The sequence below is a fragment of the Mesoplodon bidens genome, assembly GCF_964165515.1.
Source record: "Mesoplodon bidens genome assembly, chromosome: 19".
Taxonomy (NCBI): Eukaryota; Metazoa; Chordata; class Mammalia; order Artiodactyla; family Ziphiidae; genus Mesoplodon; species Mesoplodon bidens.
This window is the reverse complement of record NC_138179.1, coordinates 14,560,098-14,578,268: the sequence shown is the minus strand read 5'-3', so window position 1 is coordinate 14,578,268 and position 18,171 is coordinate 14,560,098. Positions and strand designations below refer to the sequence as shown.

Here is an 18,171-nt window from a genome sequence, read left to right as displayed (position 1 = left end):
CCCCGCCCTCCGGGGGAGTCACGTAGCTCTGCAGTCGCCGCAGCCTCATTTACGGGAGCCGGGCTTGGAGCCACAGCTGCTGCGGACCTGAGCCCGAGCTGCTCCTGTGGCTGCCGCAGCTAACTCGCCGCGCACAGGTGAGGTCCGGGGCGAAGCGGGAGTTGCTCAGCATCTCCGCTTCCTCTCCCTGACTCTTCTTTCTGCCTTCCTTACCCTGCTCCTGGGGGCCCCTGGATGTGCCTTCTCAGCTCTCTCCTTACATTCTCTCTCCTTTCTGTCCACTGGAAACCCCACACCACTGCTCAGCTTCTTCCTCTTACTCTTACTCACTCCTTCCTCTTACGCTCTTATGCAGCTTTGCCAACCCCAAATCTTCTGCCTACTGGATTGTTCCTTGGGGTTAGCCTCTCTCGCCCAGACCATTTTAATCCCAGCCTGTTGCCTCTCCTAGGCTGAGCTCCCTCTCCAGTTCTCCTCCCTTCATGGCCCCCCTGGTCTAGGTCCTTCCGCCTGACTAGTTAGCCTGTCTCACCATCATCTCCCCACAAGTCTCCTCCCTGCTGCTCCTGCACCTCTCCCTCTCTCTCCCCTCAGGCTCTCTCCTCATTCCTTTCAACCCTGATCCTGTGCTCCCATTCTCCTGACTGCCTAGGCAGTTAGGTTCAGGGAATGGAGAAGAGGTTATGGAAGCCTGTGGCCGTGTTTTGTGCCACTCCTCCTCCCTACCCCCACCCTTTTCCTCCAGAAGCTGAGGGAAGAGGGGTGATGGGTAATTTTGCCTCATTCCGAAGCCTCTGAGGTAAGTGCATTTTCCCTCAGGGCCCTGCTGAGGATGAGAAGAGGGAAGTTGGAAAGGCCAGGGCTTATGCCCACCTGAAGAAGGGGCCAAATTCGGTGAAAAAAGGGTTGGCATCTTTATGTGGGCAGTAGTTTCATTAGAAGACCTGCAGCTTTGGGGCTGCTCACCTCCCCACCCCCACCCTGGGGCTGGGAAGGGTGCCCAACAGGGACAAAAGGAGATGTGGGAATTGGGGCCCTGAGCCTGCTGGCTGTCAGAGGGATTGGTGCCATTTTAATGCCCAGGACCCACGCCAAGGACGGCTGCTGCCCTGTTCCCAGCCCCTCCTTGTTGGGGTGGAAGGAAACGGCCATCCCTCTCCGTATGGACAGGAGAGGAAGCAGCGGAGGTAGTGGGTGGGGTCCAGCTTTTATACCTTGTCTCCGTTCCACAGAACTGTCACCATGCCCCACTCGTACCCAGCCCTTTCTGCTGAGCAGAAAAAGGAGTTGTGCGACATTGCCCTCCGGATTGTGGCCCCAGGCAAAGGCATTCTGGCCGCAGATGAGTCTGTAGGTAGGTGGGGGCCTGTGGTCAGTGGGGAAGAGGTGTCCAGGGAGCCCTGGGGATGACCTTACCACCCTACTTTGTTTGCCCCCAGGCAGCATGGCCAAGCGGCTGAGCCAAATTGGGGTGGAGAACACAGAGGAGAACCGCCGGTTGTACCGTCAGGTCCTGTTCAGTGCCGATGACCGTGTGAAGAAGTGCATTGGAGGTGTCATATTCTTCCATGAGACACTCTACCAGAAAGATGATAATGGTGTCCTCTTCGTCCGTACCATCCAGGATAAGGGCATTGTCGTGGGCATCAAGGTGCAGCCACTGGCCCTGGATGGGGGCTGAGCATGGAAATAGGTGTGTGGGTGTGAGGGGTGGCAAGCGGAATCCTGCCTGGGTTCAGTTCTGTGCCTGTGTTTCCCCTTCAGGTTGACAAGGGTGTAGTGCCTCTAGCCGGGACTGATGGAGAAACCACCACTCAAGGTATGGGAGGGGTGGGCTTCAGGACCACAGGGTTGTTGGGTGGTTGCTGCTGGCAAACAGGAGCAGAGTAATGAGGCTGGCACTATGCCTGCAGGGCTGGATGGGCTCTCGGAACGCTGTGCCCAGTATAAGAAGGATGGCGCCGACTTCGCCAAGTGGCGCTGCGTGCTGAAAATCAGTGAACGCACACCCTCAGCACTTGCCATTCTGGAGAATGCCAACGTGCTGGCCCGCTATGCCAGCATCTGCCAGCAGGTGTGCCTATGTGTGTGAGAGGGGGTCAGACGGGTGCTCTGTGCCTGGTGGCGAGAGGGTTACATGGCTTTCTTCCACCTTACCTACTGCCCATCCCAAGATACTCTGCTCTTACCTGCAGAATGGGATTGTGCCTATTGTGGAACCTGAGATCCTGCCTGATGGAGACCATGACCTCAAACGTTGCCAGTTCGTTACAGAGAAGGTGAGTCCACACCGGGGCACAGACATATACCACAGAGAAAGAGCCTGACAGGGAGCCTGTTCCCCACAGTCCCTGGCTCAGATGCAGGCACCTTCCTCAGGCACTCTTTTACTTGATCCCAGAATGTACCTGTGAGTCTGACCGGTACCCACCCTCACAGTCATGCCCACCCAGCCCTAGACAGGGAACATAATGTAGTGAGTGGCAGGGGCCCAGAACCTTAGTAAACCTCCTCTGATCCCCAGGTCCTGGCTGCGGTGTACAAGGCCCTGAGTGACCATCACGTGTACCTGGAGGGGACCCTGCTCAAGCCCAACATGGTGACCCCTGGCCACGCCTGTCCCATTAAGTATAGCCCAGAGGAGATCGCCATGGCAACTGTCACTGCCCTGCGTCGCACTGTGCCCCCAGCTGTCCCAGGTACCACCCTGCTTCCAAACCTGCTCCTTTCCCTAAGACCCGTTCTCACGTTCTTCCCCCGTTCTTGTGACCTCCAGGGGTTCCTTACCCTGGAAGAATAAGGAGTGATCAATCAGTTTGTCTTCTCTTCTCCACCCTAGGAGTGACCTTTCTGTCTGGGGGTCAGAGCGAAGAGGAGGCATCTCTCAACCTCAATGCTATCAACCAATGCCCCCTTCCCCGGCCCTGGGCCCTCACCTTCTCCTATGGGCGTGCCCTGCAGGCCTCTGCACTCAACACCTGGCGAGGGCAACGGGATAATGCTGGGGCCGCCACTGAGGAGTTTATCAAGCGGGCCGAGGTTGGGAGCTAGAGGTGGTGGGTGGGGAGGTGGTGTGTAGCCAGGCAGGGTCAGCACCCAGAGGCTGTAGTCTGGGAGGGTTCAGCACCTGTGGACTGGGTCGGCCTACTTACCCCCTTCCTTTTGCAGGTGAATGGCCTTGCGGCCCAGGGCAAGTATGAAGGCAGCGGAGAAGATGGTGGAGCAGCAGCACAATCCCTCTACGTTGCCAACCACGCCTACTGAGTACCCACTCCATACCACAGCCCTCGGCCCAGCCACCTGCACCCAATTTTGCCTGTAGTTACGGCCAGGGCCAAGTAGCCATGAAGAGTGGAGATGCCTCCACCCAGCACTGAGTCATCTTCCTTTTTTCTCCTCCCCTCCCCTCTCCGATTGCTGCACCTGGGACCATTGGATGGGGGGATAGGGAGCCCCTCATGACTGAGGGCAGGAGAACTTGCTAGAAGTCAGAGCAGGATGCCTGGGTCTCCCCCGTGCCTCTGCCAGCCCCCACAATTTCCCCAGGACGGGGTTGCTTCTCCTTGGGCTCTCCTTGCCCACCCTCTCTCCTGGGATCGGAGGGTAGGGCACCAGAGCTGACTCATGCTTTGGGTACATACCACATAGCAAATAAATGGTAGCAAAACATGCTACTTTGTCTGTCTTTTTTACACATCCAGTTCCCACCTCCCAGTTTCTGATCTCTGCTGACTCCTGTCTCTGAGCCCTCTCCGACTGTGGAGGTGGAGAGGGTGGGTTTTGAGTTTTACTGGGCTTTAAGTTTGGGGGGGAGGGGCACACCCAGTCACCATTCTCAGCTCAGGCTCTTGCTGTTGATGTCCGAGGCCGGAGCGTGGCAGTATGGAGGGCTGTGAGTCTTTCGGGAACTGCCACTTCAGAGGCACTTGGCAGCAGGTGCAGAAGGATGGAGTGAGGCAGGACTCAAGCTACTTCTGAACGCAGCTTTTGCACATGGCCCCAAACTGGGATAAGAGGCGATGGGAGAAGTCTCTCACCTCTCAGCTGTGTTGAGCCCTGCTGAGGCTTGACACATTTCACCAGGGGGAGCCACTGCAGAAGGAGCACCTGGGTTGCCCAACAGGGAAAATCCCCAGGGCTCAGCGATGCCTGACACAGCAGGGTATCCAGCAGGTTGCCGAGAGCCATTGCTCACTCCCACTTGGGATACATCGGGGCACAGAGGGAGCCAATTTAAGGGTCTGGGCAAGAGCAGACCTGGTGAAGTCTCATAATGAACTTTGACCACTTAGCTTGGACGTGGGGCTGTAGCTGGAGCACCGGGGTCTATCTGAGCAGATGAAAGGATGAGAGAACCTGCTGTGTGTTCTGTGTGAACTGGGGAGGCCATGCTCTGTGTGGAGTGCACAACCAATGCTCCGCCCAGCTAATTATTGCAATATGGGAGTGTAGGCTCAGTGTGGCCTGATCTTGTATTAATAAAAATAGCTCAAACTTACATAGTAGTCTCCTGCCAGGCCCTATTCTAATCACTTTACAGTTGTTAACTCATTTACTACAACAATTCTACATAAAGTAGATACTATTGCTATCCCTATTCTATTTATTTATTAAAACAATTTTATTTTTCTTGGCCCCGTCACGTGGCATGCGGGATCTTAGTTCCCCGAATCGAACCCACGCCTCCTGCAGAGTCCTAACCATTGGACCGCCAGGGAATTCCCTGCTATCCCTATTTTAATATGAGGAAACAATCACAGAGAGGTTAATTAACTTCTCAAGCTCACTCAGGTAAAGTGGTGAAGCTGGGATTTGAACCCAAGTGATCAGGAGCATCCAGAATTCTGTGCTCATGAATTTTCAAGAATTTTAAGTGAGGTATTCAGACTTTAACAAGTTGTAAATGAATTCAAATGAATTTTAAAAATATTAAATGAGCTAAATATCCTAAAAAGGTACTATTAGCTTGCTGCTGCGAAAGAGGAGCTCTATAATAGGGATGATAAACAATGATCGTGATAAGCGACTTTCCGTGTGCTCTTTCCATGAATGACCACATTTTAGTCAAGTATCTCCATTTTTCAGATGAGAACACTGAGACTTAGAGCTTCCCGTGGTCTCCCGGCTAGTATTTAACAACTGCAGAGTTTGCGCTCTTATTCCCTGGGCTAGGAGTGGGTTCCACAAGGAAGCGGACGGTGTCTTCCAGCAAAACCGAAACCCGCACGGCTCCTCAATAGCCGGGACAGCGTCCTTTCAAGCTCTGGGAGAAGCCCTTTGCGCACCCCGCCCACCCTTCGTCGGTTTCCGTCTGGAGTGCCGCTCGTGATTGGTCGCGATCGCTGCCGTGGGCACGCCCCCTCCTTGCGGGTTTCCGATTGGGGGAGACCTACGCAGCTCCTCCCCTCGGCGGCAAGAGCGGTTGGAAGCGAGTATGGCGGCCCCGGGGGCCGCAGCTACAGACTTAGGTGCGGTGGCATTCGGGAGGGGGTTGCGGCTCGCGGATCGCGAGGGAGGAGTGTGGGGGTGGGGACTGTGTTGTGCCAGAGTTCTCGCGGATGGGGGTTCGGGGTTCGTCTCAGGCAGGATCCCTTCAGACTAGGGTCCGGGCCCCTCGCCGGGGAATCCCTTCGAGTGCGGGCCGAGAGGTTCTGAGTACAGGTTGCCGGGGCTCCTCCGCGTCGGGGGTGGGGCCGGCACCCGAGCCCACCTCTGGCGGCGCCTCAGTGGATCCCCCCGTGTCCCCAGAGGTGGTTCGAGGCAAGCGCGCCGCCCTCTTCTTCGCCGCGGTGGTCATCGTGCTGGGGCTGCCGCTCTGGTGGAAGACCACGGAGACCTACCGGGCCCCATTGCCTTACTCCCAGATCAGTGGGCTGAATTCCCTGCAGGTAAGACCTCGGTGGTGGAGGACCAGGGGACAGCCCACCGGCAAGATGGACACTCACTGATGGCCCTGATGCTTCTTCCCGCAGCTCCGGCTCATGGTGCCGGTCACTGTCGTGTTTACCCAGGAATCAGTGCCATTGGACGACCAGGAAAAGCTGCCCTTCACCGTCGTGCATGAGAGAGAGATCCCTCTGAAGTGTGAGTTCCTGATCAGGGCTGCCTTTCTGGTCTGAGTTCAGTCCGCAGATAGGTTGGATAGGAGGAGCATGGGTATCCCGTAAAGGTGATTACAAACTTATTGAAAGACCACTTTGAATGAACAGTGTGTTTGCTAAGAAAAAAAGCAGCTTTAAATTCAGTATTCCCCATTAAAGGGGCAGTTTTATTCATAAAACGGTTGTGCTACCTGATCAGAAGTAGGTGATGCTCATTACGGGATAGGGGAGGATGTGGGATGTAGTGGAATGAGCACAGGGTTTGGAATCAATTTGGACTTACATACGGGCCTTATTCAGTTTAACATTAAATACTTTACGGAGTGTTAGGCACGTAGGTATCAGGAATGTGGGGATGAATAAGAAATTGATATTGGTTTCAAGAAATTCATAGGTAGGGGAGAGAGACAAAGAAATCACAGAAGTATATAAGTATATAAGAAACAGATTGTACTTAAGAAAGAGACTATAACTGTCCGGAGGAAAGAAAGGTAGTAAAGGTTTTGAGGGCTGTAATTTTTAAGCCAGATTTTTAAAGGATGTGTAGGAATTCAAGTTAAATAAGGAGGAGAGGGAGGGATAACACTAGTTAGTAATAATGATAGCTGATATTAGTTGTTCATTAGTTGTTTCACCAGAAACTCGGTGAAACACTTTACACGTGTTGCTTCATTTAATCCTAACATTATGATCCCCACTTTAAGTCTCTTGTCTCTTTTATTATATACCAGCTCTCCCTACCCCATCCCAATATACTTGTTTTCATTGATTTGTTGGAGAAACCAGGTCATTTGTTTGATAGAACATCTCACATTCTGGATTTGGTAGATTTCTTCCTCCTGGTTTCATTTAACTTATTTTTCTAGTATCCATATTTCTTATAAACTGGTAGTTAGATCTAGAGGTTTACTTAAAATCAGTTTTTTTAATTGTTTAAAATTTATTTGTTTGTTTGTTTATTTATTTAATTTATAATTTGGCTGCGTTGGGTCGTCGTTGCTGCACGCGGTCTTTCTCTAGTTGCAGTTGCAGTGAGCGGGGCTACTCTTTGTTGTGGTGCAAGGGCTTCTCATTGCGGTGGCTTCTCTTTTTGCGGAGCACGAGTCCTAGGTACACAGGCTTCAGTAGCTGCAGCACGCGGGTTCAGTAGTTGCAGTGTGTTGGCTCAGTAGTTGTGGCTCGAGGGCTCTAGAGCGCAGGTTCAGTAGTCGTGGCGCACGGGCTTAGTTGCTCTGCAGCATGTGGGATCCCCCCAGACCAGGGTTCGAACCGGTGTCTCCTGCATTGGCAGGCAGATTCTTAAGCACTGCGCTACCAGGGTAGCCCTAAATTTATTTTTTGGCAGCACTTCATGGCATGCAGGATCTTAGTTCCCCGACCAGGGATCGAACCCGTGCCCCCTGCAGTGGAAGCACAGAGTCCCAACCACTGGACTGCCAGGGAAGTCCCCAGGTTCAGTTTTTTTTTTAACATCTTTATTGGAGTATAATTGCTTTACAGTGTTGTGTTAGTTTCTGCTGTATAACAAAGTGAATCAGCTATATGTATACATATATCCCCATATCCCCTCCCTCTTGCATCTCCCTCCCACCCTCCCTATCCCACCCCTCTAGGTGGTCACAAAGCACCGAGCTGATCTCCCTGTGCTATGCAGCTGCTTCCCACTAGCTATCTTTTTTTTTTTTTTTTTCTTTTTGCGGTATGCGGGCCTCTCACTGTTGTGGCCTCTCCCGTTGCGGAGCACAGGCTCCGGATGCGCAGGCCCAGCGGCCATGGCTCACGGGCCCAGCCGCTCCGCGGCATATGGGATCCTCCCAGACCGGGGCACAAACCCGTATCCCCTGCATCGGCAGGCGGACTCTCAACCACTGCGCCACCAGGGAGGCCCCTCACTAGCTATCTATTTTACATTTGGTACTGTATATAGGCATATATATGCAATGGAATATTACTCAGCCATAAAAAGAAATGAAATTGAGTTATTTGTAGTGAGGTGGATGGACCTAGAGTCTGTCATACAGAGTGATGTAAGTCAGAAAGAGAAAAACAAATACTGGATGGCAGCACATATATATGGAGTCTAAAAAAAAAAAGTGGTTCTGAAGAACCTAGGGGCAGGACAGGAATAAAGATGCAGACGTAGAGAATGGACTTGAGGATGTGGGGAGGGGGAAGGGTAAGCTGGGATGAAGTGAGAGAGTGGCATGGACATATATACACTACCCATGTTCAGTTTTTTTTTAATTTAATTTTATTTATTTTTTTATACAGCAGGTCCTTATTAGTCATCGATTTTATACACATCAGTGTATACATGTCAATCCCAATATCCCAATTCATCAGACTGTGATTTCTTTTTTTTTTTTTTTTTTTTGCGGTACGCGGGCCTCTCACTGTTGTGGCCTCTCCCGTTGCGGAGCACAGGCTCTGGACGCGCAGGCTCAGCGGCCATGGCTCACGGGCCCAGCCGCTCCGCGGCATGTGGGATCTTCCCGGACCGGGGCACGAACCCGTGTCCCCTGCATCGGCAGGCGGACTCTCAACCACTGCGCCACCAGGGAAGCCCCCATGTTCAGTTTTTTAGGCAAGAATACTTTACAGTTGGTGTGTTGTACTTCCTATCGTGTTATATCATGTAGTGGCCTGGTTGTTTCACTTTGGGTGATACAAAGATGATTATTTAGTTCAGATACTGTCAGCTTGATTTCTGTATTTTAGTTCTCTGTCAGCCTTTCACCCGATGATTTTAGCATCTGTTGATACTGGAATCCATTTCATTAGGTTGCAAAATGGCAGTTTTTAAATTCTGCCATTTCTTCTGCATTCTTCTGGAGTTCTGTAAAGAAGAACTTTCCCAATAAATTTTAGGTTCAGCTTGTCAAGTTCCAAGTGGTGAAAAAAATCCCTTTGGGATTGCCTTACATGTTTAGATTAACTTGGAGAGAATTGATATTCTGAGAATATTTAGTTTTTCCATCTAGGAGCCTTGTATGTGTTTCCATTTTATTCAGATCTTCTTTTATGTCATTGTGTAAAGTCCTGTTTTTCTTTTTTTTTCTTACAGTTTTGTACATGTATTCCTGGATATTTTTATATTTTTTATTGTTACTGCAATTGGGATTTTTAAAAATACTTGCTTTTTTAATTAGATATTGCTGGTATTTATTAGAAAGCTGCCCATTCTTGCATTTTCTTATAATAGTTTTTTAGTTGGTTCTCTTTGATTCCCTTTGAAAATAATTATACTACTTCAAAAAGTGGCCATTTTGTCTCTTTCTTTCAAATATTCATGTTTCTCTTTTTTCACTTATTGCATTGGTCAGGAACTTCAGGAGGAACAGTGCTGAATAATAGAGGAGATAGCAGGCATCCTTGTTTTCGTGCTAATTTTAATGGAACTATAGTGTTTTGTCATTAAGTGTGCATCTTATTTTTATCAAGAATGTTCACTGAGTTTATTTTGAGACATCTATTGAAATGATCATATGGTTTTCCCCCTTTTACCTACTAATGTAATGAATATTGTAATAGATTTCCCTGTGGGGAGGGTACTTCAGGTTGAAGGTGCACAGCGAGAGGCAGAAGCTGGGCAGGTGGAAGAGGTGGAGTGTCATGTATTTATATCATCCATGCAGAAATCATTAGAATTGGCTGTTGCTTCTTGGTATTTCTCTGCAGACAATCATCTTGCTCTCCTCGGACACTGGACAGCATTAGAGCTGGAAGGGTGGGCAGAGTCTGACACTTGCTTTTCTCATCCTGCTTCTTTCTTTTCTCTAAGACAAATTGAAAATCAAATGCCGTTTCCAGAAGGCCTATCGGAGGGCTTTGGATCATGAGGAGGAGGCCCTGTCATTGGGCAGTATACAAGGTACTAGGAGGGGTGATCATTTTAACAGGAAGTCCTCTTTTTCATTCTGATCTCTAAGTGTATAGTTTCCATATCTTGTCCTTTTTTTCTTGGGGGGGGGGGCGGGCGGCCTGTGCCGTGCGTCCTGCAAGGATCTCAGTTCCCTGACCAGGGACTGAACCTGGGCCACGGCAGTGAAAGCCCAGAATCCCAACCACTAGGCCACCAGGGGACTCCCTCCATAACTTGTCTTAACTCCAAAACCCCTCTGGGAAAGCTGGGAATGAGATACCTTGTGTCTCAGCCTGGGCCACCGAGGGCCAAGCCTGCCCACAGTGTCCGCTGGGTGTGAGCGGGAGATGGAGTGATGGGTTAGGCACCGTGTGGGAGCCAGAGGGAGAGGGAATGGTGTTTGCGCTCCGGATACACCACCTGTTCTTGTCCCCAGAGGCAGAAACCATGTTTGCTGAGCCATCGGAGCATGCAGAGGGCTCCCTGACAGTGTACGTGGTCTCTGAACACTCCTCACTGCTCCCTCAGGTAGGGTGAGCAGAGGGGCTGCGGACATGCCTTCTCCCTTCAGCTTCTCCTCCTACATCTCCTCCTGCAGTATTGCTGTCCGTTCCTTCCGTTTGCTCCAGAAAACTCTCCTCAAGTATTTTTTAAAAAGAATGCAAATAGGGATTGTTTTCATTGACTCTGGGTCTTTCTAAATCCAAGGCTTGTATGTGGTTAAAGTTCCATTGTTTTTTTTAAATAAATGTATTTGCTTTTTGTATTTTTGGCTGCGTTGGGTCTTCGTTGCTGCGCGCGGGCTTTCTCTAGTTGCGGCGAGCGGGGGCTACTCTTCGTTGCGGTGCGCGGCCTCTCATTGTTGTGGCTTCACTTGTTGCAGAGCACGGGCTCTAGGCATGCAGGCTTCAGTAGTTGTGGCACGTGGGCTCAATAGTCGTGGCTCACGGGCTCTAGAGCACAGGCTCAGTAGTTGTGGTGCACGGGCTTAGTTGCTCCGTGACATGTGGGATCTTCCCGGGCCAGGGCTTGAACCTGTGTCCCCTGCATTGGCAGGCGGATTCTTAACCACTGCGCCAGCAGGAAAGCCCCTTTTTTTTTTTTTTTTTAATTTATTAATTTATTTATTTATTTATTTGGGCTGCATTGGGTCTTCTTTGGTGCACGTGGGCTTCCTCTAGTTGCAGTGAGCGGGGGCTACTCTTCGTTGAGGTGCGCGGGCTTCTCATTGCAGTGGCTTCTCTTGTTGCGGAGCACGGACTCTAGAGCACAGGCTCAGTAGTTGTGGCACGCAAGCTTAGTTGCTCTGCAGCATGTGGGATCTTCCTGGACCCGGGCTCGAACCCATGTCCCCTGCATTGGCAGGTGGATTCTTAACCACTGCACTATTAGGGAAGTCCTAAAGTTCCAATTTAAAGTGGAAAAACAATCAATAGGGTTAAAGAAGCTGGTTTGAATGGGCTGTGATGATAATATGAACAATACATTGACCTTTTCAGTTTCTGAGCAAAAGGCTTGGTGGGAGCTGTACCAGCTACCATTTTATTTTTTAATTTATAATGAAATATTTAATTATTACAAGAAGATGAAGGAAAATTTTAATAAACATCCATGTACCCACCCCCAGCTTGCAAACTATAATACAGCCCTGTGCATCTCCATGATTATATCCCATTCCCTTGCAGCCAAAGGTGACCATAGTTTGTATGTATCATTTTCATATTTTACTTTCAAGTTTTATCACATATATCTCTATAAACAATATGTTTAATTTTATGTATTTCTGAACTTTATATAAATGCCGTAACGAAGCGCAGGTTCTTCTCCAGTTTTCATTTGGCTTGACCTTTATGTTTGAATCATCTATGATAATATGTCTAGTTGAATCTAATGCATTCATTTAAAATTCTGTCTAATGTTTCATTGTATAAACATATCACAATTTATCCATTCTGTTGCTGACAGGCATTTGGATTGTCTCCAGTTTTATCCTATTACAAATAATGCTGCTGTGAAAATTCTTGTATTTGCCTCTTTGCCATTTGCCATTTACTTATAACAAACTTTCCCGTTGTTTGTTTATTCTTGCTCAGCATGCCGTCTCTTAGTCTCCAGCCCATGAAGATAGAGCTGTTGCCTGCACCTATGTCAACCGGGAAGGAGAAGGGGACTGAAATGAATGAAAACGCTCATATATACCCATAGCTCAGAATTGTTGACATAATAGTTCTCAGTGAATCTAGAGAGAGGTGCGGGCCTGTTGGTCGGTGGCAAAAGGCCAGATTCTCAAAGACAGGAGCCAGAGTGCGCTTCTGCTTTCTTCCCTGAGCCGTGGGCATTCTGTCCCCTGCTTGCCCCTCATAGGACATGATGAGCTACATTGGGCCCAAGAGGATGGCAGTTGTGCGGGGGATAATGCACCGGGAGGCCTTTAACATCATTGGCCACCGTGTAATCCAAGTAGCCCAGGCCATGTCTTTGACTGAGGACGTGCTTGCTGCAGCCTTGGCTGACCACCTCCCAGAGGACAAGTGGAGCTCTGATAAGAGGCGGCCTCTCAAGTCCAGCTTGGGTAGGGTGACCGGGCTGTGCCACGGGAAGGGAGAGGGAAATGAATTATGTGGAGACAGTGGGGCAGGAGGGGAAGCTGCATGCAAACGCTTCACTCCTTTCTTCTGTGGGTTCATCTGTTTCTTAAAGCACTCAGTGTTCCTCATCCCAGTTTTATCCTCCCTTTGTGTCCATGATGGCAACCAGCCCCATTTCAGAGGAGAACCAAGTTCAACTCAGCCAGGGGTACAGGCTGCCTTTGATCCACAGATGCCTCTGGCTTCCCTGACTCCTGTTTTTATAGGCTATGAAATCACCTTCAGTTTACTCAACCCTGACCCCAAGTCCCATGACGTCCACTGGGACATCGAGGGGGCCGTCCGGCGCTATGTGCAGCCCTTCCTGAATGCCCTCAGGGCTGTGGGCAACTTCTCTGTGGACTCTCAGGTGAGGCTGGGAGCAAGTTGAGGAGCCCTTTTCCCCGCTGCACCATCCTTTTCCAAGTCCCTCCATATTTGGCATTTACAAGTGTAGTCTGTTCTTCCAGCTCTTTGAGCTTGCTGATTTGCCAGGAAATTCCGGTGTATGTATATGGTTCTGGGGTCTACTTTTCCTCCTTGGTGTCCAGCCTGGGGAGTTCTGTCAATGCTTGTTAAAAAAGTAACTTCCTTATGGCTCCCTCTGGAACTGTATTCACCAGTTGTGCCATCCTAAAAATTTATTAAAAAACAAACAAAAAAACGTCCTGAAATATGTTAATGTAGTAACAATAAAGATGTGATGAATGTAGTCTTCTGAATTACACAGTGTCCTTTCAGGGAAAAGGTGGGAGACATTTTTATCAGGTCTTGGTAGCGGGAGAAATTACTTCTGAATAACTGATTTGATTTGATCTTGTGGACACTGAATTATGCTATTCTTTGTGTAGGCTGTGAGAAAGCCTGGTAAAATAATGTGGTGTTCAAAACATGAATTTAGTGTGTTAACTTTACCCTTAGCTTTGTTATTTTTTTCCCTACTCCTGTTTTCTCTCGGCCTTGATTTTTGTCTCTTATATTTTGCCCTGCCTAATGGTTATCTTTTTAAGGCACCTCAAATCTTTTGGGGGGACAAATTGGAATATAGCTCAGTAGACAAATAGCATGCTCCCTCTTTGCCCTACAGATCCTTTACTACGCAGTGTTGGGGGTAAACCCCCGCTTTGACCCAGCTTCCTCCAGCTATTATTTGGCCGCACACAGCCTCCCCCACGTCATCAACCCAGTGGAGTCCCGGCTGGGTGAGCTCCTGACGATGAGGGTCTTTCTGCCAGGCCAGGGAAGGACCCTGAAGGCTCAGCCTGGGGTGGGAGGCGGGTTGTATATAGCGATGGCTCCCAGGTTGGGTTGGTCCAAGGGCGCTGAGGAGGTGCTGGGCACTTAGGCTCCTTTTTCACGATAGTCTGTTGACATCTCCATCTCCACACGGTCACATCCAAAAGCATTGATTAAACATTCCCAACACTTTTTATAAACAAAGGGATAGGCTGCATCTCCCTCCCTGCAAGCCATCTAGGAAAAATATGGCCACACGTGTAGGAAAGCCAACAGCAGAAGTACATGAAGGCAGAATTTGAGTCGACAGTTCTGCTGATTGAGGCTGAGGAACCTTGAAGCTGGGGTTCCAGCTTTTCATTTTGGCGCTGGTACCTCAGAAGAGTAGGTAGGACAGTACAGTAGAACTGTAATAGAGGCAAACCAAAGGGAGTATATCACTAGTTGTGGAATTTTAGGCACCAGGGTTAGGCCAGTGTGGACCAAGGGGTATGGGTGGGGCAGCACATGAGGCCTTGGCAAATTCCTCCTCCCTCCCTTCTTCCCTCCCTCCCTTCTTTCCTCCCTCCCTCCCTCCCTTCTTCCCTCCCTCCCTCCCTTCTTTCCTCCCTCCCTTCTTTCCTCCCTCCCTCCCTTCTTTCCTCCCTCCCTCCCTCCCTTCTTCCCTCCCTCCCTCCCTTCTTTCCTCCCTCCCTCCCTCCCTTCTTTCCTCCCTCCCTCCCTCCCTTCTTCCCTCCCTCCCTCCCTTCTTTCCTCCCTCCCTCCCTCCCTCCCTTCTTCCCTCCCTCCCTCCCTTCTTCCCTCCTTCCCTCCCTTCTTTCCTACAAGGTCCAAGGGACTGCTTTATGGCAGTGCCGAAAAAGGTGGGAGGCTGTTGGAGGAGAGGCGATTTAGGGGCAGTTTGAGGCTGAGGACTGCACTTCATGTGTGTGGCACATCTCGGGAGAATGCTGAGGTTCTTTACCACAGAAACCCAGGCCTGGAGGATATCCTAGTGATTATCAGTTGGGGAAAATGAGGCCCAGAGTGAGTGACCAGCAAGTTAGAGGCTGACCTGGACCTAAGATCTAGACCCAACGTGTTTGGTGTGCTGACTCCCCTTCTCTTTGTGCCACAGGATCCAGCGCTGCCTCCCTTTACCCCGTGCTCAACTTTCTACTCTATGTTCCTGAGCTTGCCCACTCCCCCCTGTACATTCAGGACAAGGATGGGGCTCCAGTGGCCACCAACGCCTTCCACAGCCCCCGCTGGGGTGGCATTATGGTATGTTCACACCACGGAGACCCCAGAGCCCAAACGTCAGGGGTGTTCCTTGAGACTGTTCCTTCTGTTGTTCCTCTGGTGTCCTCTGTGGCCCAGCCTGGGTTGGGGGGTGGTGGTGAGGTGCTGTGAGCTCGTGCCCGCCCCCCGCCCCCCACCAGCCCCACTGCTTCTTATTTCCATCAGTGTTTATATAGTAGCACCCTTTTGCACTTGCAGTTTGCGCTGACTTAGGACTATTCTGTGTATAACTTAGATCTTGGCCCTGTTTGTGGGAGTCTTAACAAGGTTGGGAATATTGTCTCCCTTGTTAGATTGGAGTTTCTCATGGGTAGGAACTGTAAAATGGAATAAAAAATATTTCTTTAACAAGATTTTTGAGGGAGTAGGGGAGATAATTTATATAAAGCTCCTAATAGCAGGTATTCCAAAAATATTAGGTTCGTAATTTTTAAGGAGCACAGAGTATGTCTTCCTTTCCTCTCATGGCCTCCAGAGTGTCTAGGGCAGAGCTGTGCACAGTCCTGGCATGATGTTGAGGCACCCTTATTTCCCCCTGCAGGTATACAATGTGGACCCCAAAGCCTACAATGGCTCGGAGCTGCCGGTGAGAGTCAAGGTGGATATGGTGCGGGTGATGGAGGTGTTCCTGGCTCAGTTGCGGTGAGGTCCTGGGGGATCCACTTGGGGGCGAGGCCACTGAGACTGACCACAGTCTCCTGGGCTGACTGCAGTAAACCCTCACTTGGCAGGGATACCTTGGCTGTGCCTGGAGCCCCAAGGAAACCAAGAAAGGTTTCCAAGGATCACTTCATCCTTCTCTTAAGAAAGACTAGTTGTTGACAAAAAGTGTTTTAGGAAAAACAGGCTCATGAATGTCAGGTCCATAGGCTTTGATTAGGGATGCTTAAGAAAATAGCTGTTAATTCTTGTGCGAATGGATCTATTGATAGTGGCTTCCTGATGCCCTGTGTTCAAAGCTCCCCAGATGATAAGTACAGAAGCAAGGGTCTGTGGCTGTGTCTGGGCTCATCAGGGAAGAGGATTCTGATTGATTAGCAATGTGTGCCATGGTGCAGGAATAGAGAGGCACAGCACACATGCCTTGTCAGAGGTGGTCATGGATCATCCCTTAAGTAAGGCTCAGGGGCCCCATTTGTCCAAAGAGAGGGTAGACAGGGTGAGGGGATTAAACTAGTTGGTGTTAATTAGAAATATTTTAGCCATGGAACCTTTTTTCACACAAGATCTTAGAATATAGAAACAATATAGAAACAGGTAAAAGTGAAAAGCCACTGGTTAAAGTGGGGCTTGGGGCTCTGTGTTACTTAGTGTTGCTGCTCACCCCCTAAGACGCTAAGGCACTTCCTACAGCCCCTGTGGTTCTGGGTGAGATCGAAAATCCTAATAGTTATTCTAGGAATCCTAACCATCTTCTCCCACCTTCTGCCGCTTTGACCTTCTTTGCTGTTCCTACAGGCTGCTCTTTGGGATTGCTCAGCCCCAGTTGCCTCCAAAATGCCTGTTTTCAGGGCCTAAGAGTGAAGGGATAATGAGCTGGGAGCTGGACCGGCTGCTCTGGGCTCGGTCAGTGGAGAACCTGGCCACAGCCACCACCACTCTCACTTCCCTGGCCCAGCTTCTGGGCAAGATCAGCAACATTGTCATCAAGGACAACGTGGCATCTGAGGTAAGCGGGCAGGGGATGGACTCTGTGGCCTAGGACTGGAGTGGCCAGCAGGGCCCAGGGTGTGGTGAAACCAGAGAGCCATTTGAGGTCCAGAGGATGTGTGGGCATGCCATCCTTGAGTGCCCAGGCTTCCTCTAGAGGTCAGTGCCAGCTCCCCTGTAAGGAGTCTTAAGTGCGGGTGTGAGATGTTAAGCAGGCACTAAGAAGATACCCCCTAGCCCTTTTATACCGGCCTCCATATATCCTGGGCGAACTCCAGGCAACCTGCCTGGTAGATGGAAGACACAGTGAGGCCCTCTCCCACCCTCCCCACCAGCCGATGCCTAGGACTTTTTGGTAACCCCCTACCCCCTTCCTAGGTGTACAGGGCTGTAGCTGCAGTCCAGAAGGCAGCGGAGGAGTTGGCCTCTGGGCACCTGGTCTCTGCCTTCGTTGCCAGCCAGGAAGCTGTGACATCCTCAGAGCGTGCCTTTTTTGATCCCTCACTCCTCCACCTCCTCTATTTCCCTGATGACCAGAAGTTTGCCATCTACATCCCACTCTTCCTGCCTATGGCTGTGCCCATCCTCTTGTCCCTGTTCAAGATCTTCCTGGAGACTCGCAAGTCCTGGAAAAGGCCTGAGAAGATAGACTGAGCAGGCAGCATCCCAGTAGGAAGCCTTCCTTTCCAGCCAGGAGGGGAGGGGTTAGATTGAGAGGCGCATAATGGGGCCTGCCACAGATGACTTGTCTCCAGCCTGCTCTGTTGCCACTCCAGCAGTCAAAGTATAACACTCCTTCCCATTCTTCTGACTCAGGTCCCTCCCACTCTTCATCCCCCCACCCCCCACCCCCCATCCTCAAAAGACACATCATCTGGGCCTCCTTACCCGGCCTGAACTTGAAGGCCCTTTTCTATCTCCCTCTGGAGCAGGGGCAGCTTGTGCTTCTACCCTGTTCCTCACAGTCCTCTTGCACTGAGAGGGAGCATTAGGGGAAAGCCCTGGATTGGATTCTAGGGCCCTTGCCTCCACGCTTCTCTCTAACCCCTCAGGGAGAGCCCTAGCATGCTCTCATAGAAGGGGCCAAGCACCTGTCACCTCTGGGACCTTCTCCTTTACTCCCCTCCCTCCTGGCTGGCTACACCTGTTGGGTGCAGCCTGATGCTGGGTGTGGCAGAGGTTCCCTTCACTCTTTCATAGAGGCAGTGTGGTGAGCGGGGAAAGTTCTGGACTTGGGATTAAACATGCCTGAATTCAAACCCTTGCTTCTGTACTTATCATCTGGGGAGCTTTGAACACGCCACTTAACCCTCTCTGAGCCTCAGTTTTTCATTTGTTAAAATAGTACTAATGATACCTCCCCTACAAGTTGGTTGTGAGGATTAAATGGGATGAGCATGTGATAGTGTCTGGC

General features: G+C 50.3%; 2 protein-coding genes across 2 annotated transcripts; both read left to right on the top strand.

Annotated features, from left to right (window-relative positions):
* The first annotated feature begins 34 nt into the window (after positions 1 to 34).
* ALDOC (aldolase, fructose-bisphosphate C) lies at positions 35 to 3,669 on the top strand. Its single transcript, XM_081219392.1, has 9 exons — positions 35 to 137; positions 1,233 to 1,354; positions 1,440 to 1,651; positions 1,765 to 1,819; positions 1,914 to 2,074; positions 2,196 to 2,279; positions 2,525 to 2,699; positions 2,840 to 3,039; positions 3,169 to 3,669. The coding sequence occupies exons 2-9, from the start codon at positions 1,243 to 1,245 to the stop codon at positions 3,262 to 3,264; spliced, it is 1,095 nt and encodes a 364-aa protein (XP_081075518.1). The 5' UTR covers positions 35 to 137; positions 1,233 to 1,242; the 3' UTR covers positions 3,265 to 3,669.
* Positions 3,670 to 5,404: 1,735 nt separating this feature from the next.
* Positions 5,405 to 18,016, top strand: PIGS (phosphatidylinositol glycan anchor biosynthesis class S). Its single transcript, XM_081219232.1, has 12 exons — positions 5,405 to 5,468; positions 5,749 to 5,888; positions 5,973 to 6,084; positions 9,883 to 9,972; positions 10,400 to 10,491; positions 12,328 to 12,535; positions 12,818 to 12,960; positions 13,678 to 13,792; positions 14,944 to 15,089; positions 15,649 to 15,749; positions 16,566 to 16,776; positions 17,136 to 18,016. Exons 1-12 carry the CDS (start codon positions 5,435 to 5,437, stop codon positions 17,409 to 17,411), a joined length of 1,668 nt encoding a protein of 555 aa, XP_081075358.1. The 5' UTR covers positions 5,405 to 5,434; the 3' UTR covers positions 17,412 to 18,016.
* Positions 18,017 to 18,171: the final 155 nt, after the last annotated feature.

What these genes read in the sequence shown, in the direction of transcription:
- PIGS (XM_081219232.1), top strand. Translation starts at nt 5,435, where the DNA reads ATGGCGGCCCCGGGGGCCGCAGCTACAGACTTAG. An exon ending in CCCAGTGGAGTCCCGGCTGG is followed by an intron (nt 13,793 to 14,943) that starts GTGAGCTCCTGA and finishes TTTGTGCCACAG; the next exon opens with GATCCAGCGCTGCCTCCCTT. An exon ending in GTGTTCCTGGCTCAGTTGCG is followed by an intron (nt 15,750 to 16,565) that starts GTGAGGTCCTGG and finishes CTGTTCCTACAG; the next exon opens with GCTGCTCTTTGGGATTGCTC.
- ALDOC (XM_081219392.1), top strand. Translation starts at nt 1,243, where the DNA reads ATGCCCCACTCGTACCCAGCCCTTTCTGCTGAGCAGAAAAAGGAGTTG. An exon ending in GGCCGCAGATGAGTCTGTAG is followed by an intron (nt 1,355 to 1,439) that starts GTAGGTGGGGGC and finishes GTTTGCCCCCAG; the next exon opens with GCAGCATGGCCAAGCGGCTG. An exon ending in AGTTTATCAAGCGGGCCGAG is followed by an intron (nt 3,040 to 3,168) that starts GTTGGGAGCTAG and finishes TTCCTTTTGCAG; the next exon opens with GTGAATGGCCTTGCGGCCCA.